General features: G+C 44.1%; 1 protein-coding gene across 2 annotated transcripts in view; it reads right to left on the bottom strand.

Annotated features, from left to right (window-relative positions):
* Positions 1-392: 392 nt before the first annotated feature.
* Positions 393-22,881, bottom strand: part of LOC311147045 (transcription factor E2-alpha-like) — a 37,598-nt gene continuing 15,109 nt past the window's right edge. Inside the window, exons 5-21 of one of the 2 annotated variants that reach the window (XM_084183652.1) lie at positions 21,757-21,832; positions 20,946-20,986; positions 20,511-20,640; positions 18,266-18,315; positions 16,244-16,346; positions 15,380-15,519; positions 15,103-15,241; positions 14,860-14,912; positions 9,814-9,892; positions 9,162-9,238; positions 8,829-9,008; positions 8,538-8,637; positions 8,268-8,400; positions 7,890-7,943; positions 4,228-4,478; positions 3,252-3,398; positions 393-3,145 (exon numbers count right to left, since the gene is read on the bottom strand). In XM_084183652.1, coding sequence (XP_084039778.1) covers positions 3,259-3,398; positions 4,228-4,478; positions 7,890-7,943; positions 8,268-8,400; positions 8,538-8,637; positions 8,829-9,008; positions 9,162-9,238; positions 9,814-9,892; positions 14,860-14,912; positions 15,103-15,241; positions 15,380-15,519; positions 16,244-16,346; positions 18,266-18,315; positions 20,511-20,640; positions 20,946-20,986; positions 21,757-21,832 — 1,746 coding nt within the window. In that variant the 3' untranslated portion in view covers positions 393-3,145; positions 3,252-3,258. The remainder of the gene's footprint in view (positions 3,146-3,251; positions 3,399-4,227; positions 4,479-7,889; positions 7,944-8,267; positions 8,401-8,537; positions 8,638-8,828; positions 9,009-9,161; positions 9,239-9,813; positions 9,893-14,859; positions 14,913-15,102; positions 15,242-15,379; positions 15,520-16,243; positions 16,347-18,265; positions 18,316-20,510; positions 20,641-20,945; positions 20,987-21,756; positions 21,833-22,881) is intronic. The other variant, XM_084183653.1, reaches the window with a different exon arrangement.

Genomic DNA, 22,881 nt, shown 5'->3' with positions numbered 1-22,881 from the left:
ATATATTCGGCTCCATTTACTCTGATTCGAATATGCTAATTAGCATCAAAGTAGACATCATGCAAAACCACAAATCCCTGCAAGCTCCTGCACGTCATCTCAAGCTGACACCTTTGCAAACAGGTATTGCGTCAATTTAGGACTTGCACAAGACCGTTCACAGAATTGTTAATTTAAAGAAATGTAGCCAATTTATTAATTACAACAATTAGCTAACAGATAGTTAATCCAGAGATTACCTTTCACCTCGATTCGGCAGTCTTGACCAGATCATCATGGCATTTGTAGTTGTTTATGATAGCCACATTAGCATTTCATTTATTTTATTATTTTCTTTTGGGGGGGGGGGGGGGGGGGGGGGGGGGGGTAAGCCTGGGTAAGCCTACACAAAACACAGCCCTTATTTTAAGTGTGCCTAAAATCCCCTATGGGAAAAATGAATGGTGGAAAAACAATTGGACCCATTTCCCTCTTTGACCGCTAGGTTTTATGGGTATTATGACTCATACTGTGGTACTCTATACTTTGACATTTCCATTTTCCTTTCATACGGAGTAAGTAGTAGTAACTGGTTTAAATGATGTATACAGACCTTTAGCAGTTGTTTCTGAAACAGACATTCTCCAAATGACCTGTACTTCCAAAACGGTTTGAGGATGTTCTAGCCAGATTAGGAGTTGGCATTAACTACTTTCACCCCAAAGCAACTGGCACGTCAGGCTTTTCCCAACATAAAAAAAGAGATCACTATATTTGGGCTGGAAAGAGAGACACACTTAAAGTTTGTTCCTGGCATCTTTAAAATGAGTCGTCTTACATTTAAACAATGTAAATGAAAAGAAAGTCGGCAATCCAAAAGAAAACTCATACAGCTATCTTACAAAGTAAAACACAAACAAAACACTTCTACAAAAAGGAGGATCCTTACAAACAGGCTTTGAAAATTGTTCAAAACACCCAATGCTTCCTGTAATTTAAGGAATAAAAATTGTCCATTGATAGCAGTTGAATGCATTCAACAGAAAATATCAAATGACATTTCAGGATCCACCCCACAAAATGAACCTTCCTGAAGTCCAACAGCCATTCCTTCTGTACTGGAGAGGCTATACAGATACGGCTGGTGTCCAAGTTGATGACGCAGCTGAGGGTCGAGTGGAGACGAATGGCTTCGGTCCAGTCTGTTGTCCTGATGAGCCCTTCCCAACTAGCTAGTTTATGCTGGCTAGCTGGCAAAAACAGCAGCATGGCGCTAGTTAAAGAACTTGTAAAAGAAATATGTTTATTTCTATGTGCGATGTTGTGGTATTGGTCTAACGTAACGACAAGCCGGTGCGAATGACGAGGCGCTTGCCGGGCAGCAGTATAACCTATCGCCAGCGGTAGTTAAAGTTGCCAATTTGTTCCATCCCACTTGATTTTATTTTTGAGTAGGATAGTAGGCTACAAATAACTTGTACTATTGGTAGTAACCATCTGGATGAACAATTACTCTGATTAAAACGGAATGATTCTGAACACTCTTCCAAGTCCCAACTTCGGCAGACAAGTTTCAAATTCTTGCTGTATTTTCTAGCCACAAGCATAAACTAGCTAGCTGGGAAGGGCTCTTCATTACGACTGACTGAACTGAATCCGTTCATCTCCACTCGAGTCAGCTGCGTGACATAAGTCATCGATTTGGGCAGCGAGCGTGTCCATATAGCCTCTCCCCTTTCATAATCTTCAAATTAACTGTAGTCTACTTAAACTGACTAATTTCCTTCCATCTTACATAAAGTCTTTAAGTTCGCATGACCTGGACATCTAGGTTTGCCTTGCCAACTGACGACACTTGCTGAACAAACGTGAAGAGGAGAAGTCAATGAAGGCAGGTGGTTGACTGAGTTTGGGGCAGAGTATACTGACCATGTGTCCACATGGCCTGGCTGAAATGGAAACAGACCAGGAGGGGTAAAGACAGGTAAGGTAGAGGGAGTGGAGGGAGAGAGGCTTGCTCTGGTTCAGAGCACACACACTTCCTGCATGTTTCAGTCCAATCTCCCCAAGACAGAGTGAGGAAGTCTTGAGATGACCATGCCCGTGTGATCCTGTGGAATAGTAGGTGAACAGGGAGTGGTTTTCAGCTAGTAGCGAGTCATCATGACCTGTCCTGGGTCTCGGTATGTATTGATGAGCTCACCTTCCTCACTGGCAGTCCTTCAACTCCACTCATGGCAGTGACAACAAACAGATGAGGACAAAAATGGAAGTCTTGTAGGATCCCTGGATTAAAAATTAAAAAAACACACCATACTAATCCTTCAGACGGGCCTGTGTCTGGGCAGCCCTTACGAGAAGGCATAAACAAAGAAATATGGCCAAAGTTAGCTAGGGTTTCTTTTTATCATTGTGCTATATAACAGCACTCTGCCTGCCAATTCAATAAGTGTCCAATTGTCACTATGACAGTCCAGTCCTTTCAATTCTGGTGGGGTGGCTGGATACCTCAAACTCTACTTCTGTGTTTGACATTTTGAGAAAAAAATTAAAATGGTGGTGGGGACGACGACGATTGTAACTTGCCCAGCCTTGGCGTTATGCATGTTCTCAGGCACATAGTTACTCATACAGGTTAGATTCTGATGTCACCTTTTCTTGTAATGAAAGTAAGACCTCCTTTTCAGGTGGGAATGGCAAATGACTATCAAAGGACACAAAATCCTAGGTTGCGCACATGAGCAATTGATCCAAAAATACTATTTGATCCAAACAAATTTTGCTCCCAACATGTAAAGCAACTTCTTCAAAATGGCTTACAAAAACATGACCATTAGACAAAAAACTGTTGCGTTTACATTTCCTCTGCCTGTGATCCAGTCTCTCCTTGGAGTTCAGGGTGTGTTTACTGTAAGTAATCTTCAAAACTGTGTGTGTATAGGTGTGTATGTTGCTCGTGTTCATGGTCAGGAATGTGGCCACTGGCGTTTGTCAGTTTTGTGTCTGTGTCCGTCTGTCTGTGTGTGTGTCTGTGTGAGAACGCGCTTCTCCACTATATGTGCTAGCATATATAGAGAGCACCTTTGTGGATTGACGCACACTGAGATGCATGATAAGAGAGTAAGGCCACGTCTTCTAAGAGCTGTACAATCAACAGGATCAGGAGCTGGAAGAGAGAAACAGGGATTGTTATATTATGGTAACACACACATGCCACAACAATACATGTGATATGGACAGTTACAGTATGACAGCAGACAATGAGAACTTACCTCGGTGTTACATATGGCTCACAGAGTTGTGTCCATCGCCCCCTAACCCGGGGTGCCCCCCTCCCATCTGCATCTGGGGGTCCACCCCCGAAACCTTCTCTTCCTCCCTCCGCTTCAGACATGCTGCCTTGGGGTTCAGGTTACGCTCTTTAGGAAGAGGCGACACAGGTTAGAATCAGAGGGGTGAAGTGGAACTACAGGTTTTGTCTGAAACTTCAGGTAAACCAATGGTGAGCACAATCGAGAAAATTGTCAAAGAGATGGAAGCAAGGGGCAGAAACATCAGGTTTCACAGTATATTCTAGTAAACTGAGAAGGTTAGGCGTATCGAAGAACGAGAGATGTTAAAAACAAAAAGGCAGGGAGATGTGACAGGCAAAGAAGGTATGATTAAGGTGTAAATGCTGCGAGATTCTAGTCATGAAACAAATAGAAAAGTATATCATCGAAAAGCATGGAGGACAGAAGACCAAAATGGAGAACGGAAGAGACAGCTGGACAGGACAGACGAACGACCAGACGGCAGCAGTGGTGAGGTCATTAAGTATTTGACAGAGGTGCAGCCCCCATCTTCCCCAGCTCCATCTCTTTTTGCTCGCCCTCTTTCCATTGTCCAAGAGGATAGAAGGACAGTCAGAGGCAGGTGAGCGCATGTAGAGGTGAGAGTGCTGATTGGGTGGTTGAGTGGAGGTAGAGGGCCTATAGGTGAATCCTACTGGATCTGGTATTTTTGGTAAGGAAGCCTTCCACAGCTAAAAGGAAGCCCTACGTCGCACCTGCATCTCCAGGCACAGTATGATCTCTTTAACCGTCATACTAGTCAAGCGCTAGTTGACTGGTTGGAGGTGGACATTACTGGGTCGGTTGGTACAGGAAGCCCTAATTTGTACCTGCTTCTCCAGGCCCCGTATTAAGAGCTAATTGGCTGGGTGAAGGTGGTGGGCGGTTCTGGATCTATTCGTAAAGAGAGGCCTACCTCGGACCTGCTTCTCCAGACCCATTATGACCTGCGCGGCCTGCTGCAGGATGATGAGTTTGGTTTGGGCCTTGTCGCTGCGCAGGTGCACCTGCACCATCTTGCCCAGCTCCCTGAACGCCTCGTTAATGTCACGCACGCGCACCCTCTCCCGGACGTTGTTGGCCGAGCGGCGCTCCCGCTCGCGCTTCTCCTTCTCCTCGGCCGTCAGGTTCTCATCGTTCAGCGAGGCTGTGCTGCAGCTGCTGCTGCTGAGGAGGGAGGAGGGTCGTTATGGTATACCCCAACACCTGCTGCTTTTACCCTCCAAGTTGCCCCTACAGATTTAAGTTGCCCCTAAATACAGCACTAAGGACAGTTTCTGCAGATAGTTTCTGTGGATAGCAAATTGCTGTTCCAGGGTCTGTTCCTGTCTTTTGTCTGGCATAGTTAGCTCATCATTAGATCTGATCCTAGACGAGCATTTAGGGGCAGCCTCTCCCTGGAGTGTGCCCTCAGAGGGGCTAGAGCATTCCCTGCTTCCTGCACACTACTCAATTCACATCCTAGAGCAGACGGCCTGGTTGGCTGACCGTGACAGCATTCATTATTTAAGTGCCATATTTGGGCAGGAGGCCAGCAGCAGAAAGCTGCGGAGGTCCGGATGGACAATGTATTCCAGTGAGGAGGTGGGGGTCACGAATGGATGATCCCAGTGGAGTGGTGCCAAGGTGCAGGAGAGCGAGAGATCGAGCGGAGGGATGGACCGCCAAAAATCATTTTCTTTCTTTAATATGTTTTTTTTATTTTTTTATAGAGGAATCCTGAGGCCAGAGCACTACTGTTACTGTCAGCGAAGGCACCGCGTAGGTCCTTGCAAATTATATTCACATCTGAAGAATGAAAATTGGCATGTAACAACCAAACCGTTTTCGCAAAGCAACTTTATTACTTCTCTGCAGACTTTCACTTGGCCAAAATAGATCATTTTAGGGTTATTTTGTAAAATTGAGCGTTTTGAATGTTGAGCCGTTATGAGTTGACAACTATCAGACCAAATGTTCCAAATGGAATCTGACAAAGCCAAGACAAGTCTGTCTTCTGCTGATCAGGGTCCAGGGTGGGAGTCAGAGAGGATAATATGAGGACTTTGGGGGGCTGTCAGTGAGGAGGTAAGAAGACCAAGGAAGAGAAGGAGAAAGAGAGCGACACACCCTCTGCCAGGTCTAGATCATACACAAGGCCACAGAGGAAGCCAGGGGGAGAGAATGGGAAACAGGAATACAGACAGAGAGCTGAATGCCACTGGTGCCTCATGTTAAATACATCCGCGGTCAGAGATGTATTTATCTGAATGAAAGGAAGCTGAAATCACTGCTGCCATCTGCAAAAGTAAACGACGAAAAGAGAGAGAGAGAGAGAGGGGGGGTGAAGAGAGGGAGAGGAGGCATGGAGATGACTAACTAAAATCAGTAAATGAAAAAGGTTAACATTTGACAAATAAGGGCATGCAACAGAGACATTGCAATAAGGAAGTGAAGGGTTAAGTTAATACATTGAGGAGGAATGGGATAGGAGCAGAACAGTGAGCCCCTCCATCCAATCACAGCCTGTATCTGCATTTGTATAGCCAATCAGCAGGCAGAATACAGGGGGGGAGGGGGGGTCAATGCATAGAGCCAGATAACAGTAACACATTTGTAAAAGTCAAATGATAGCTGCCTGAACTTCTATCCTTTCTTTGTTGTGGATAACAGAGCAGACAAGCCCACATAAGTTCAACACAGAGAAATAAAATGACGAGAACAAGACTAGAACGTAACTTGGGACGGTGGTATGTTGCTTAAGAGTGTTTTACATTTGGAAAAATGTAAAACCCCTTCAGACAAAATAATCTTCACACTTCAAAATTGGGCCATTAGCCAAAGCTGATGAAACGAATACAGAAGCCATCATCTGGTCCTGAAATCATTTTAACGTGAAGTGTAAGAAGATGTTGTTCAAATGTAAAATGTGTGTTGCTATGTTGCTAAGGCCTCAGACAAGAAGCACAGTGATGGGACATAGACAGCAATAGAAGCAAATAAAGGAAATCAGAGATGTAATGTTAATATAGTGGAGGGTGAGGCAGAGTCACATGAAGCATCTTTTACAGTGGAGACAGCCCAGACAGACAGCCCCATGCCATTTAGATCAGGCAACACATACTTCACCAGACCAGACATGAGTCCAGTGCTGGCCTGTATGTGTGTCCACAGCAGCAAAGCCTTATAGGACTGGAGAAGGGCTAGTCCCGAACAGTCTAAATAGCCTCCTTTCCTCATCCCCTTTCCTCCCATCATCACTGATCAACAAACAGGACTTGATGGTTGGAAACTTGTCTAAAGGCAGCATCTCGATACTTGAAAGTGGCCTCCTCTCCTAGTCTCCTCTCCTTCATTTGCAATGATCTAAAAACACAGAACAGGTGAAAGCAATATGACTGACACCTTTCCAATTACATCACATCAATGAAGGAAAAGAGTCACAGAGAGCAAACCCTTCAAGACTACCGAGACACATCCCGTCAACCTGAAGAAAAGGAGACAAGGGGACTAGAAACCATCAGAATTGGGACGCGGCCCTACCCTGGTCTTTTCTCCTGTCTAAACCTGGACCCCAGTGACAGCACACTGACCTCGGACTTGCTGCTCCAGGTTGAGTATAACATTAACGGCCTGGTGCAGAATGAGCAGTTTGGTCTGGGGTTTCTCATTAGTCAGGTGGAGCTGACACATGCGCCCCAGCTCCTTAAAGCCCTCGTTGATGTCCCGCACGCGCAGACGCTCGCGGGCGTTATTCGCCACCCGCCGCTCTTTCTCCCGCTCCACCTTCACCTCCGGCGGCAGATCCTCTTCATCCTCGTCCTCATCATCACGACTGATGAGGGCCGGGGGGGGGGGGGGGGGGGGGGGGGTTTGGTTGGAAGGGGGGGATAGAAGACATTACATGGGTATGGCTGACATATCTACTAACGTGGACAAGACTGTCCAAACAAGTATTATGTTCTGTTCATGCTAGACAATTACTCAATTCTATCATTCAGGGAGGGTGCTGTACTAGTTTGTGGACTATGATTACAAAGAATTAGCTCCTCATTCTTTAAGCAAGTAAGTATTTTGGGGCAAACATGTTGCTAGCAATTTTACAACAAAACAGGACTTTATATAAATCCCCAGTTACATATTTCTGCAAACTGACAGAACATAAACAGCTTTTCTTTATAAATGTATAAAATGTTCTTATGGTAAAAGCCAGGTTTACATTCATGCAATAGCTCTGACATGACACCATCTTATTTAAAGGAAATGAAAGGCATCAAATTGAACATTCATAATACTTACGCCATCAGTTATTAAACTCAGGGTATCTGCTTCAGAGATTGTGTGCTATGAGAATATGTTATAATTTCAAGAAGATACAAACCTTAATTCTCAAGGCACTAACAGCATGGCTCAAGGAACGAGAAAAACGTTTGCTATGCCTGAGTAGACCAATTATGCTGAAATTCTGCCCACAGTCTAAAATGGTTCTGATATAATCCGTTTTTTTCTTCCATTATTCTCAAAATAATGAAATAGCTGTATATATCTATGGCCACACCCCCTTAGGTGAGAGGCTCACGTGATTGGATGCAGACTTACTCTGCTCCCGTGTCTGATAGGGAGGAGGAGAAGGTCTGGAAGGAGAACGTCTCTCTGAAAACAACGGTAGACACGAGGGCAAAAATGACAACAGTGCTACGGAGAATAACCTCTTTTTGGGTGCTGGGGCCGTGTTACGTTGAAATAACGAGGGTAAACCTGCACTCCCTGAATTGATTTAATCATTTTCAAGTATTAAATAATAAAATAAATAATGATCGTGTTCAGTGAGTGAGAGTTTACCCCCTTTATGACAGTGGCACAGACCCCACATACGCGCATCTCAAGTTAGGATTTGGTCGAGAGAGACGGACTTCAATCGTATGGATGTGTGTGTTCATGATATGTTCTATCCCTATTATCAGAGGGGTTAGTCACCTTGTTCGAGTGCGGGCCTTCGAGTCTTTCTTCTCATCCTCTGACTTGTCAGCCACGGAGGAATTCTCGTCATCCTCCTTGTCCTCCCTTTTGATGTCAGAGCCACTGGATGAGTGTGTGGAGCGAGAGAGGCCTGAGGGAAGATAGGGGGGGATAAGTCAATGAAAAGCACAGCAGATCATTTGAGAAAGACAGATAGTCACAAACATTGTGTGTCCTTTCCTGAAATGACGAGAGGAAAAGAAAGAGTGAGGGGGAAAAAAAACTCACTGGTGAAGCCTTCAGGCTGGCTGCCAGAGGGAGGGCCGTGGTGACCATGCACACCACCACCAGAGGGCAGACCAGTCGAGTCCTCATGGTGGTTGGACATCTACAGAGCAGATGAGAACCATGGATTAGGCAATTAGACAGTATTACAGACATGTAGGTGTTACATTGGTATTACATGAAGGAGGATGTACATAATAGCATGACTCTAATCAATGGACATAACACCCTAAACCATTACACCATCCACGTGACTAGATATGGCCACTATATATTTATCCCTCCTGTTCTTACCAGGCTGGGCAGTCTGTTGGCCAGTCCCAGGCCAGCGTTGTTGAAGGCCTGGGCGAGGCCTCCTATCCCGGCGCTGAGGAGGCTGTGCATGTCAGCCAGCCCGCCTGGACCCCCTTGTCCCCCGGCGTGACGCTGCAGCACATGGATGGCCTCCTCCAAACGGTCCTCCATCTTGTTTTGCTAGTAAAACAAATGAGTCAACACTGTTTACTTATCGACTTCAATTAATCCAACTGGCTTAGGATCAAGGTGGTATTTTCTATCTTCTAGGGCTGTTACTCATACCAGTGCGACTGCACACATGCATGGAGTTGAACATGCTATGTAACTCACCAGGGCCTGCAGTCCACCCTCGAAGTTTGGAGAAGGTGTGGCCTGTCCCGAACCCCGGGGCCACTGAGAGGCAGAACCTACAGAGACCGAGACATTGAGCATCTGGACAACAACCTTATGGGTCTGTGAAAATAGTTGGCGCTAACCGCAAGAGTGGGTCTGTCCATCGATCAGGCAAACGGTCCATTCATGACGGCTAAACAGCAGTCAACCCTAAACCCCATTTCAGACGCCACACTCAAAGCACTGTTGTTGTTAAGCAAGAACCTAATCTCATTACTCAGTTCCACTCTAAACCAATAGATGGAGCCATATTATCATTGTAAACAGAGTGTCATTTAGGCCTCCTCTGCAAAATATATTTTCTTGTCGTTTTCCAAGTGGCTGTAACCTTACACCCCAGGATAGGGCCCCCTAAGGACTAAATCAGTTGTGATCTCATAGGTAAGCGATTCACTAACGTTTTTGCCCTTTCACTCACCCAAAGACTTAGCAAAATAACGCCTTATCCCAGTCTTAATTCACGACGGAATAGGAACTAGCAGTAGGCTCCAACCCACCATTTGGGAAACGCTATGCTAAGTTTCACTAAGGGCTAACTAACCTAGGTGTGATCCTCCTAGCTACAGGTGTATTCTCCCTGCCCACTCACCTGCTATGGCCTGGGGAGAGCCCACTGGAGTAGACGGAGACGAAGGGAAGGTGTTGCTGTTGTGGTCTGAGGGATAAATCTACACAGAAACAAAGACAACATGAAATGGTGGGTGTTTCTCAATATGCATACTACAGTGCTCCACACTGTCATGCTCCAAGTGCATTCTCCGTGGACATTCTCTTGAGTACGTTCTTGTGAGGACGAGTGTGGGGAGAATGCATAAACATAACATTTGAGAAGCACTCGCACTCCCCCTAATGTATTACCGCAAGCTGCATCTCCCCATTTACTGAACCTTCTTCCAGCCAGGACAATAGCAACAACAGAGATGAAACAAGATGTACACCAAGCAAACATTTTACTTCATAAATATTAGCTAGATATATGTGAATCGTTGTAATCTAGCTAGCCAACTAAACAGGCAAAAATTACCTACACTAATGTTATGCAAGGTACAGTAGATGTCGATTCCTTGTGGATAGCTAGCTAACACTTCTTCGTGGCTAGCCAGTTAGCCCTACAGGCAAAAATGACCTAAAACCAATGTTATCCAAGGAAGATGTCAATTCTTCGTGGCTATCTGGCTAGCTAACAATAGTAGCTAGCCAGTTAACACTATTGATTAATATGGGCTTGCGACCTACGCACACCATAGTGGGTATTGTAGGCAGGTAACCATGCCAAAATTTACACAGCATGTGTTTATTAACGTATCAAGATAAAATATTGTAGTCAGGCAACATATGAGATGTGAATAGGCAACACTTCATTCTGAAGTCTGAGTGAATTTTCTCTCGCTTCAGCTCAAATAATGTCCACCATTGATTTCAAGAAAATGTGGTACATTTTTTACGTGGTTGCGTCATATTTCTTTGCATACTTTCTGTTGAAGCTTGCATCGATGCATGCTTCAAAATATGTACAAACAGAGTATGCATTCAAGAAGTGCCCTCCGTGCGCCGTTTCGAATACTTTGATTTGGATTCATAATCTGACCCTCCCGTGCTCCAATTTGCATGCTTGGAGCATTGTAGTATGCAATTTGATAGTAGTAAGATCTGTGACACAGAAAACTACATAAGACTTGGCATTCTCTTTTATTTGCAGATAGTTTTTTCTAGGGCTGTCCCAAACTTTAAAAAAATCATGGTCGACTGAAAGTCGTCTGTTCTTTTGACCCATCGATTGGTTGACATTTCTAAACATATTTTTCCATATACAGTGGCTTGCGAAAGTACTCAACCCCCTTGGCATTTTTCCTATTTTGTTGCCTTACAACCTGGAATTAAAATATACTTTTGGGGGGGTTTGTATCATTTGATTTACACAACATGCCTACCACTTTGAAGATGAAAAATATATTTTTTTGTGAAACAAACAAGAAATAAGAAAAAACTAAAAACTTGAGCGTGCATAACTATTCACCCCCCCCCCCCCCGGGATTTTTGCCCATTCTTCAAGGCAAAACTGCTCCAGCTCCTTCAAGTTGGATGGGTTCCGCTGGTGTACAGCAATCTTTAAGTCATACCACAGATTCTCAATTGGATTGAGGTCTGGGCTTTGACTAGGCCATTCCAAGACATTTAAATGTTTGCCCTTAAACCACTTGTGTTGCTTTAGCTGTATGCTTAGGGTCATTGTCCTGCTGGAAGGTGAACCTCCATCCCAGTCTCAAATCTCTGGAAGACAAACAGGTTTCCCTCAAGAATTTCCCTGTATTTAGCGCCATCCATCATTCCTTCAATTCTGACCAGTTTCCCAGTCCCTGCCGATGAAAAACATCCCCACAGCATGATGCTGCCACCACCATGCTTCACTGTGGGGATGGTGTTCTCGGGGTGATGAGAGGTGTTGGGTTTGCGCCAGACATAGCATTTTCCTTGATGGCCAAAAAGCTCAATTTTAGTCTCATCTGACCAGAGTACCTTCTTTCATATGTTTGGGGAGTCTCCCACATGCCTTTTGGCGAACACCAAACGTGTTTGCTTATTTTTTCCCCTTTAAGCAATGGCTTTTTTTCTGGCCACTCTTCTGTAAAGCCCAGCTCTGTGGAGTGTACAGCTTAAAGTGGTCCTACGGACAGATACTCCAATCTTCGCTGTGGACTTTTGCAGCTCCTTCAGGGTTATATTTTCGTCTCTTTTTTGCCTCTCTGATTAATGCCCTCCTTGCCTGGTCCGTGAGTTTTGGTGGGCGGCCATCTCTTGACAGGTTTTTTGTGGTGCCATATTCTTTCCATTTGTTAATAATGGATTTAATGGTGCTCTGTGGGATGTTCAAAGTTTCTGATATTTTTTTATAACCCAACCTTGATCTGTACTTCTCCACAACTTTGTCCCTGACCTGTTTGGAGAGCTCCTTGGTCTTCATTGTGCCGCTTGCTTGGTGGTGCCCCTTGCTTAGTGGTGTTGCAAACTCTGGGGCCTTTCAGAACAGGTGTATATATACTGAGATGACAGATCATTTGACACTTAAATAAAGCCCACCTGTGTGCAATCTAACTAATTATGTGACTTCTGAAGGTAATTGGTTGCACCAGATCTTATTTAGGGGCTTCATAGCAAATGGGGTGAATACATATGCACACACCACTTTTCCATAATTTATTTTTTTGAATTTTTGGAAAAAGTTATTTTTTCCATTTCACTTCACCAATTTGGACTATTTTGTGTATGTCCATTAAATGAAATCCAAATAAAAATCAATTTAAATAACAGGTTGTAATGCAACAAAATAGGAAAAACGCCAAGGGGGATGAATACTTTTGCAAGGCACTGTATAGACACACCCTGTGTTTTAATCAAATCAACTATATGCAATGAGCTTGTCTGATGCTTTAAGCTTACTGTTTGAAGAAATAAGAAAAATGCCTCAAGAGGGTGCCAGAGATCTAGATAACCAGAAGAAGAAAAATAATTCACCTGACCTAACTATTCTCCTCCCGTTCCTGCTGGCTTTCGCAGATTCTGCCATTACTCTCCTGAAGTTGCCGGTAATAAGTTACAGGAGGAGTCGGCAACCTTTCTCATGTGGAATGCCAATTTATCTTACCATTTCTACCAATCCGCGTGCCAGTTATGGTTTTCATATGGACATTTTCATGAAACAGTTTAATTTAATTTATTATAACGTCTTCATATCTCAAAATCATTGTCATGGGGTCAAAATTATATCCAAATCTAAATGAAAATGATACAAACCTAGAAAGTAACTTCTATTGCCATTGCCAACAATGTAAAAATAGCCTACATAAAACCAACAAATAAAAACATTTCAGCCTGCAGGTAGGAAATATCCTGATAAAAATTAATATCACATTGGCTACACATGGCCTGTCTGCAACAAACTTGAAACATTGTATCAACTATTAACTTGGGTCCTGCCCAAAGCCTGGGGTAGAGAACTTGCAACATTGTATAAAATATTCTGGGCCCCTCAAGAGTTTCTTGTGCCAGTGAGCTCTGGACAGACACAGCTGTAGGCTATCTGCGCAAGGGATAAGAAGCAGTGCTTGACTTGAGCAGGAGCTCACCTGAGCGGAGTACAGGCACCTCACATTTTCTACTGCTTGAGCTCCTGTTCATCTTATAGAATATTAGCTCAATAGTATTGTGGGGCTCCTGCACCTAAATATAAACAGTACCAGCACCCAAAATGAGTACCGGAACCTATTTCAGTCTAAGTCAAGCACTGATAAGATGTAATCAGGTACGCCTATTTTATGACGTTTCCACTGGATCAGAGCATTACATTTTTCCCTTTCATGCTGAGTGGTTATCGAAAGGGAGAGAGCTGGAAAGATTTTTCAAATACATTGAGAAACTATTGTAATTCTCAATGGATGTAAAAACAGACTGTTTGCTTGCTGTTTGAGGTGAAGAAAACATTACTTTGAGAAGCTACACAGGTCATTAGTGGTGGTGCATTAAGCCAATCAGAAATACTATCAGATCCCCAAATGGGCACATTCATATGCCTACATTTGCACGCAGGTAGCCTATAGGCCTACTCAACATTGACAGGAGCACTCCAAAAAAAAGACAATGACTAAATTGACAAAACTTGTAAATGCAATGAAATAACTCAAAACTTCTGTTTGGATTCTCACAAGTGTAGCATAGGTTGTGCACTCTGCAAACAATGTGTCATCTCCGACAATGATAACGGGAAGACTAATAATAATATTGAATGCATTAACAGAAATTACCGTAACCAAAGTAACAAACATTGTAGATTAGAAATTATAGGAATTAATGGTAAATGTACTACTGGAGATATATGTAATGGGGAATTGATATACACTAACAACCAAACGCAAACAATTCACACAATTAAGTTATGAAACAATGAATGTGCACAAATTGACGAGAGAGAGACATTCTGGAGAGAGAAGTGCATTGTGCATCTGGGCGCATGCTCAATCCGACAGCTGCATTGGCCATGCAGCATTTAAGGTGATACGGCCTCAGCAGAAGTCAGGGCATTCATACTTCTTGCGCTTCGTGGAGCAGTGCAGAAATGTTGTTAAGGAAGTGAATTTGTGTTTATACAGGATGTACCGCCACCCACCTACCGCCAACCAGTCATGTCAATGCGGAGCTATACAGGGTCCTCCGCATTATTAACAAATTTGGGAGGAGCATGGCGATGCGGTACGGAGCTCGATTTGGCCTCTGCATGCCTCTGGAGGCTCTGCAATTGCATCACACCCTCCATATGGAGCCTCCGACCACATTTTCGGATCAAGCATAAATTGGGTTTTAGTCTAGGCCTCAGCAATGGATTAGTTCACTGAGATGGAGATTGTTTGTTTATATATATATATATATAAACAAACACACACACACACACACACACAATTATATATAACATTACTGCTCGACTAAAACAATTTCGGTCGACCAACAGCCTAACGATAAAAAAAATTATCGACCAGTCGACAAATTGGGTTCAGCCCTAGTTTTTTCTTAGTCTCGGTGGATGAATCAACATGGCGTAATCCCTGAAGACTATGGTTGATGTGGTCTGTGCCACTCTACTCACCGATGCCAGGGCTTTGCCGATCTCATCTCCTGAGCTTCCTGTCCCCCGGTTGGCTGTGATGGAACAAAGTAGATAGCAAACTATTAGAACTGACATTTCAATTTGGAAGAAAATATAGAAGTAAAGGGAGAAATTAACAAAGGAAGAGGCAGAACGTGAGAGAAAGAGAAAAATAGATAGATACGAACAGGAAGATATATAGAAAAAGCTAGTCTACATAGTGTCAGTGGTAGACAGTCATACCCATGATGGTGTCTGTTCCGTTGATGGGGGAGGTGTGGTTGGAGACTCCATAGCCAGTGGATCCAGAGTGGAAGCTCCCGTTCACCTCACTGCCGTGAAGGGGGTAGTTCTGGGGTGAGAGAGGCAGCGGCTGGCGCTTCTGCACAAAAACAGGCTTAAAGTCATTCTCTGGGTGTTGGGAGAGAGAGATGACAATGGTGTATACCATCTTATGTAACCTTTATTTAAACAGAGAACCAGTTGGTGTGTATGTGTATATGTGTGAGAGTAGTCTCACCAGTCTGTCCTGGGGGTTGATGGCGGTGAAGGGGGCAGGCTGGCCCAGGTGGGGGGAGTTACCCAGCATGGCTGTAGAGTAGCCCGGCTGCCCCATCGACCCGGCAGAACTCCACGGGTCAGGGGAGGGGTGCAGGCCTTCTGTCAGGGGGAACCAGGGGAAGGGACAGAGCAGGGGATGGTAGGGGGTGGTGATAGGGGTGTGGGGGGTACAGAGGATGAGGGAAGGGTGGGATGGGTGTTTGTGTGTGGAGGGTAGGGGGGTGGTGAGAGGGGTGTGGATGAAAGAGAGAGAGAGTGAGCACCAGAGGGACAAGCAGCCTCTAGAGATAAGACATTAAGGGGCCACATATGAAGCATGTCACATCCGCCTGATGACTTCATCCTAGTGTACAGACAGATACGCAGGGCAGGCAGGGTATGTGGAGTATCATGTTAGCTCGGGGCTATGACTCACTCACTATCATTTACATTTACATTTGAGTCATTTAGCAGACGCTCTTATCCAGAGCGACTTACAGTTAGGGAGTGCATACATTTTTATTTTTTTCATACTGGCCCCCCGTGGGAATCGAACACACAACCCTGGCGTTGCAAGCGCCATGCTCTACCAACTATCACACTGCCATAAGGTGTTTCCACAGGCAGAATGAGAGAAAATAAAGACAGGAATGGGTCATCACCATAGACATCACATATGACATCATTGGCCAGCTAATTAATTATTCAATTGATTTACCTCACCTAAAAATGTGTTTTGTTCCACTTTCTCCATATAGCAGAGTTAGCACTATGGGTTAACCCACTCTGATAAGTATATTGTGTAGTTTTGGCCCCCAGACATGATCTGGTATAAAGTAATGACCTTGCATGTAGAAGGAGCCGGGGTAGCCCACGTTTCCAGGCTTGGAGGCAGGATACCCTGCACCATCTCTGTTATAGTCCTCTCCTGAGGCCGACGCATAGACCTACAGAACACACACACAGTAGGGAGATGAGTACATCAAACATGGAGTACTTTATAATAATAATTCCCAATTGATTGGAAATAGTAGACTAGGTGTGGTCAAAAAACGTGTTTCGATATCTTTATTAGGATACCCACCCATCCCTACACACCCTTCCACCCGCACATAATATAGCACTTCTCAATTGTTGGTTTTTCAATTGCGGCAAACATTTTATGTATTTTTATTGCTTAATTTAAATCGACAGCCTCTGACATTTGAGGACACTGGGGCATTGACTTCTCTAGTAATAAGCAGTGTGGTAACAGACTGAAAATAACAAGAAGTCCACAGACACACGTTTTATGAAATCACTTGACCTATACACAGTACTGCCTAAACTCTGTGTGCACCTGTACAATCTGCTGGATGTAGGTTGAATACACTGCCTTGAACTAATGACATGGAGGTTGCCATTAACCCAGCACAATGTCTGAACTCCCTATGATCCGAATATCTGACATCATCTTAATGCGCTGTTACCAAGACAACAAATGGATTCTTTACTGGCTGAAAAAGAGGGATGTCGCCCACACATGATCCAGTCTCCTCTGTGGCTTACAGAGCATCACCCATAGGATTGCTAGTAGTCTCTGACATGTTACTAAAGAGGTGAAAGTCCTGAGGTCGTGAATTAGCAGAGCCCTCAGAATCAGCTCTGTTCTGGCAGGCGTTAGAGAATCAAACTATGCGCCCGACAACTCGGATCTTACACAGTTAAGTTTTTGCTGTTATTTGATTGAACAGAGAGAGGAAGAGAGGAAGAGGGGGAGAGGTACAAAAGGGAATGGAGAGATGCACTACTAATTACTGTGCCATCTGCCCATTCCTGGACTGCAGCCAACTCTACGGGCAGCTGGGATAGAGGGATGGGGGAGGGAGAGAACGAGGGGGATGGAGGAAGAGAGAGAGGGGGGAGGGCGAGAGAGAAACAGAAAGGAGGGGAGGAAGTAGAGAACACAAGAGGGAGGGAGAGAGAAAAAAAAGATAGTGAGGGAGTTGAAGGGAGAGCGACAGTGTACAGGAGAAGAGCAGAAACAGTATAGTGAAGTCAGGTAAAGGCCAGGTCTGCATGTCATCAAGCATAATTATTTCCCTTAAGTAATGTGTGGACGAGGGTGCTGGGCTGGAAGGAATGCACGCACATCTATAAAATAAATGGCCTAGAAATACAACCCTCTAGAAATACATATGTCTAAATAAATGAATGGGTGAATGAGCAGGGCTCTGTTTATTTTTTCACCTCTTCTGCAGTGCAAGGCACACAGCTGTGGGGCTTGAGGCTCTCTCTCTGCCAGGTAGGCTGCTGCTCTCAACACCAGGGAGAAGCCTGCCATTCCACTGGGACTGTGTGTGTGTGTGTGGTGGTGGACAGTTTTACAGGCTTTGGTTTTCCATGTATATTTCGAGGTTGGACATTAGCACGATGAGGGCACCGATTGGTGTCACCTGGTTAGTCAGTATGTGTTACACCTGTGCTGGCTTGTCATCTCGTTAGTCAGAAGGTGTTCCAACTGTGCTAGCCCAGGCGATATTTAAGAGCGGCTGGACCAGTGCTCCAGTTGTCTTGATAGATGGCTCTCCCTATTTGATTTCGTTTTGCGCCACCTTTTTGGTTTGCTTCCCATCTTTATGTTTGGTGTGTGTTTTTCTTTTGTTTGCCTCTTAGTGGGCAAATTTAGTGGGCGCTCACGGTGAGTGTCTTTTAGGTCCCAGTTGTTGTTGCTATGCAACTTTCAGTGGACACCCCAATGAGTGTCTTTCAGAACCCCTCCTGAAACCCACCTGTTTCGTTTTGGTTGTGGTCAGTGACTTTGTTAGTTCCCCCTTCTATTTGAGCGACTTTTGGTTTTCATGCTGGGGAATGTAACAGTACTTACCGAAGAGGGCAGGCCAGGGGGAACTTTCCTGATCTTTTTTGGCTGGGCATCTGAGACACACAAACAAACAAACCCAGGAGATGAAACAACAGAGTTATGAAAGCAGTGCTAACAGTTAGGGCATTCCAATTAATTGTCCATTTGGTAAGCGCTGTGCTGGTAGGAATATCTGTCTTTATGGCCCATAATAAATACCTTAATCAAACATAATCTAATCTTATACAACCAATGTGTTTATACAGCAGCCTCACACCACTGCTCCTTTCATTGAATCCCCTTGCAGGTTTAGCAGAAGTGAGATTTCTCAGGTTCTTATTTTAAACCTCAGTAGGAGAAGTGAGGGTAATCACAGTCGGAAATATAAACCAGAATAAAGAGCAACTCCTCTCCTCCACATAGTAATAGTGGAGCGGATATGGTCATGAATTCCATGTGATTGTACAAAGAGGTAGCAATTAGTCGACGCTATACATTTTGACATGGAGAACTAGCACTGTGCGATATGGCCTAAAACTCAAACCTCTATTTTTGTTCAAACTTATGGGCGATTCCCGATATATTTATCTATTTAAAAAAAAATGTTTTCTCGAAGTAAGCTTTGTTGTACAATTAAAAAGGTCAAATACACGGCATTTTAAAATGTCAACAATAATCTAATGAATTCCACAACCATAAGACCCACTAATAATTGAATTATTTTATCAAAATAGTTGTACCTGCTTTTTTTTCTTCTTCAATATTCACTGATCTGGCATTCAGGTCTGTCTATAAAAATGCCCTTTTTGTAACACATTTCACCAGAATCATTTACATTTTAGTCATTTAGCAGACGCTCTTATCCAGAGCGACTTACAGGAGCAATTAGGGTTAAGTGCCTTGCTCAAGGGCACATCGACAGATTTTCACCTAGTCGGCTAGGGGATTCGAACCAGCGACCTTTCGATTACTGGCCCAACGCTCTTAACCACTAAGCTATCTGCTGCATAATGCGCATTCACTAATAATGTAGCAGGCATTAAAGAAAATTAACACTGGTCTCATTAACAATCTCTCAAGCAGAAGCCCACATGCAAGTGATTAACCAGCTAATATTTAAAGTTTAGTCAACTTGTATAATTTCACAAGCTCTGAATTCAGCTAACAAGGCAAACAGTTGAATTGTTATGAACACAACCTTCTGTCCGTCTCCAGCTGTTTAAACAGCATGCTAGCCTGTCCACTTTGTTCAGATGTTGAAATCAAATGGCCTACATTATTTTTCAGAATGATAATGAGTTGCCAATTCCTTATATAATTGTTTTATGCTTATTGCACATTTATAAAAACAGACTAAACAGCTAGTATAACCATCTTTATTTGACTAAAATGCTGCTAGCGATACATGGTACCGTAATGTGCACGCAACAAACTGAGAATACATTTTCCAGAAAGAATGTTCATTGGTACATCTGTTTTAGTAGTGTCTGCTCTGCTCGAAATTTGAGGAGTTGAAACAAACAGGGTATGGTTCGAAAGGTTAACTTCTCCTCTATTACAGTAAAATATGAACGTGTCCATATGAACGATTCTGTTGGACCAAACCTCAAATAGCGAGTAGAAACCGTTTGTCAGAGAGGAAGAAGTGATGTCTCATCTTTGTTGTTGTGAGTGGTAGGGGCTTGGGAGAAAGAGGCGAAGCCAGAGGTTTCACTCTGGCCAAAATCTGGCCAAAATAAGCCCAATGCGTTTCTATGCGCTTATTTTCAACCTAAGGTTGTCGCCTGCCTTCCCGCCTTTGGGACAACGACTCCCATTGTTAGGGCGGAGACATCAGCATCTCGTATAGCAGCATATACAGATCTCTGGTGTAAATGGGAAGGTGCACAGAAGGAGTGAAGGAGACGAGACCAAAAAGACAATATGAGAACAAGCGGACATAAACACTCATAAAAACGAAAAATCCCCAAAAAACTAGATTCTGCGACACTGGCATTTGGAATATCGCGCAAAAACATTAATTCAAATTAATTCAATATATCGCCCTGCCCTATGTAGAACGTCCGAAAATTACACCAAATGCAATGCAGTAAGCATGTTAATAGAAGTGCCATTCCATGGAAGTAAGCTTCAATTCAAAAATTGCCACTGGTATGTCTATTCTACCCATTCTAATTCTGTGCACCATCTTCCTTGCATGTATCCATGCTAGGGAATGGGGATAGCATGAGTGTTGTATGGGGTAATATTCAGTGGTTTCTGTCCTTACCCATGCTCTCCTGGGTGGGTCTCCTGCGAGGGTTGAATTGGGAGGGGTAGAACTGGGAGCCAGACTTCAGGCCCGAGGGTGACAGGGCATCAGGACTGGGCATGGGCATCTCACTGGGCATAAAGCCCGGCTACGCAGGAGAGGAGGAGGAGAGGAATGAGAGAGGAGGAAAGACGACAAGGTCAGTCACTCAAATACTGCATGGGAGATTATAGTAATGTTGAGAGAGGAAAGAGGATGAGGAGGTTGACGGGAGGAGGGGGGGAATGGGGGAGAGGAGAAAACAACTCAAGGATGAAGGAGAAGACAGGACAAGGTGGGCACATTCACAATAACATCATTTAGAGGAAGAGACAGTGGCTTCAGAGGGGAGAAGTGAGAGAAGAGGGGGACACAGAAAAAACGTTTGACACGTTGGAAGAGAAGTGATTTTACCTGTGCTCCAAAAGAAGAGTAGGGTCCTCGCTCAGCTTTGCCTATAAAAACAAAATAAACAAGAGGGACAATCAGGGTAGGCCATCGTAAAAACCTTTAAAAGCTGCCTTTTACGCATCTCCAGCACATTAACACCCAATCTGGGGTGTTCCCCTTTCTCCAGTTGGGTGACCCCCATCTGCTGCCTGCTGTGTGGTGCTGTATATGAAGTGTTGTATTTATGGCTTTGGACAGGCGCAAAACAACAAATTGGACCATTATAGAGGGTCCCGGAGTAATGAATGCCCCCCCACCCACACCCCTCCCTCCTCTGACAGCTCAGCTGAGACATACACACGCTATAGGCCACACTAATCCGGCAGAGGTTTGTTTGTGCTTGGGTGCTCCTAAACCCCTCATCCCCCCCCCCCCCCTCCTCCTAAACACCCTGTCCCTGTGTATGCTCCTAGTCACCTCCACACACATGAAATGCCCCTGAAGAGGTCCTACATATGCAGTGACAGTAGGAGAGGTCATCTCTGTATCCTCTGAGACACACATACAACTCCATCTCCATTCACTAACGTACATTTCAATTTGCTCCCCTAAAGACGCATCATTACGTAGTCACTTCTTCTGGTCATTTATTGTAAATACGGGGTGGCTTACTGCAGCTCCGAAAGCCACACGACAAGACCACAGGGACCTGTTAGTGGGTTTACTTTGTCTTGATGGGGACGTCAAATCAGCTGAGCTTAATTAAAGGGTTGAGGGTTGGGGAGAGAACCTGCTCCTGTTCCAGGTTGGAGGAAATATATTCAGATTTCCTTACCAACGATCCCCGAGCCGAACAAGGGGGTGGAAGCGAGGCCTTCGTGCTCGTTGTAATGAGCTCCTTCGCCATAACCCTGGAGGGAGAGAGAGAGATGGGGATAAGAGAGATAATATGAAGACTTAAAATCAATTGCTGTGTCTTAAACAGATTCAGTATGCCCCTCTTCAACCAAACGCACTGCGCCTGTGGGCTCTTTGGGCTAATCTATGCTTAGGGTTGGGCGATGTCAACCTTTGTCCTATCGTGATTATGTACCCATTAAACATTGTGATATTCGATGCTATCGCTGCTATTGGCCACCCCCCATTTTATTGTATTTTTTAATGACAAAAATACAACGCTAAAAACAACAGTTGGGCTGTAGCGCAAAATTTAACGCAACTGGACGAATCATAATGAAATGATGTTTTTGAAAGCCTGGGCAGAGGCTAAGTGCAGGCAATGGCAAATATTTATAATATTCCTTTCTGGTGGAGGAGCAGAACAGGTTTGTGTGTGTCTGGCGCACACATGATGGAACAAGTGACTGTCTGATGAGGAACGGGCTGTCTTACCGTTGTGAGCTAGGTTATAGGCCTACATCATGGGATGGATAAAAGCAGTCTACTGTAAATAGAACTGGATAATAATTTGCCTCAAAATAACAGAACAATTAATAATATCTCTCATAAAGCTGTGATTGAGAAGAGCCTATGCTATAGAGTTTCATTTTTGTTATTTTTGAAAGCCACAACAACTTTAGGACAACGCTTTTGTATGCTAAAATATTTGGGAAATAAGCTACTGTTCATAGCTACCTTGTCTTAAAGCTTTTATGATAGGCATAGTAGGATAGGTTATTGGCGATTTGGTTTTCAACCTTGCATGAAGGGATTTTCGTGGCCCGCATGGATCATTTCTTTCTTAAGGTAGCCAGAGGACTAATAATGAGAGAGCACAAACAAATCTCAATAGCCAATAGAAAAATTTAAAGACAAGTTTAATCAAGTTTAAGCTTATGTTTTTAGGCTATTCAAATAACTTTGAGATGGAACTCCGTTACATTAATTGTTTGATCGGGAGAAAGCCATGCATAAAACGATAAAGTGTAGACTTCAGTCATATGCACAGCCTATCAGATGG

Source organism: Coregonus lavaretus (assembly GCF_964263955.1).
Source record: "Coregonus lavaretus genome assembly, chromosome: 19".
Lineage (NCBI taxonomy): Eukaryota > Metazoa > Chordata > Actinopteri > Salmoniformes > Salmonidae > Coregonus > Coregonus lavaretus.
The sequence above is the reverse complement of the archived record's forward strand: the minus strand, read 5'-3'. Positions and strand labels throughout refer to the sequence as shown.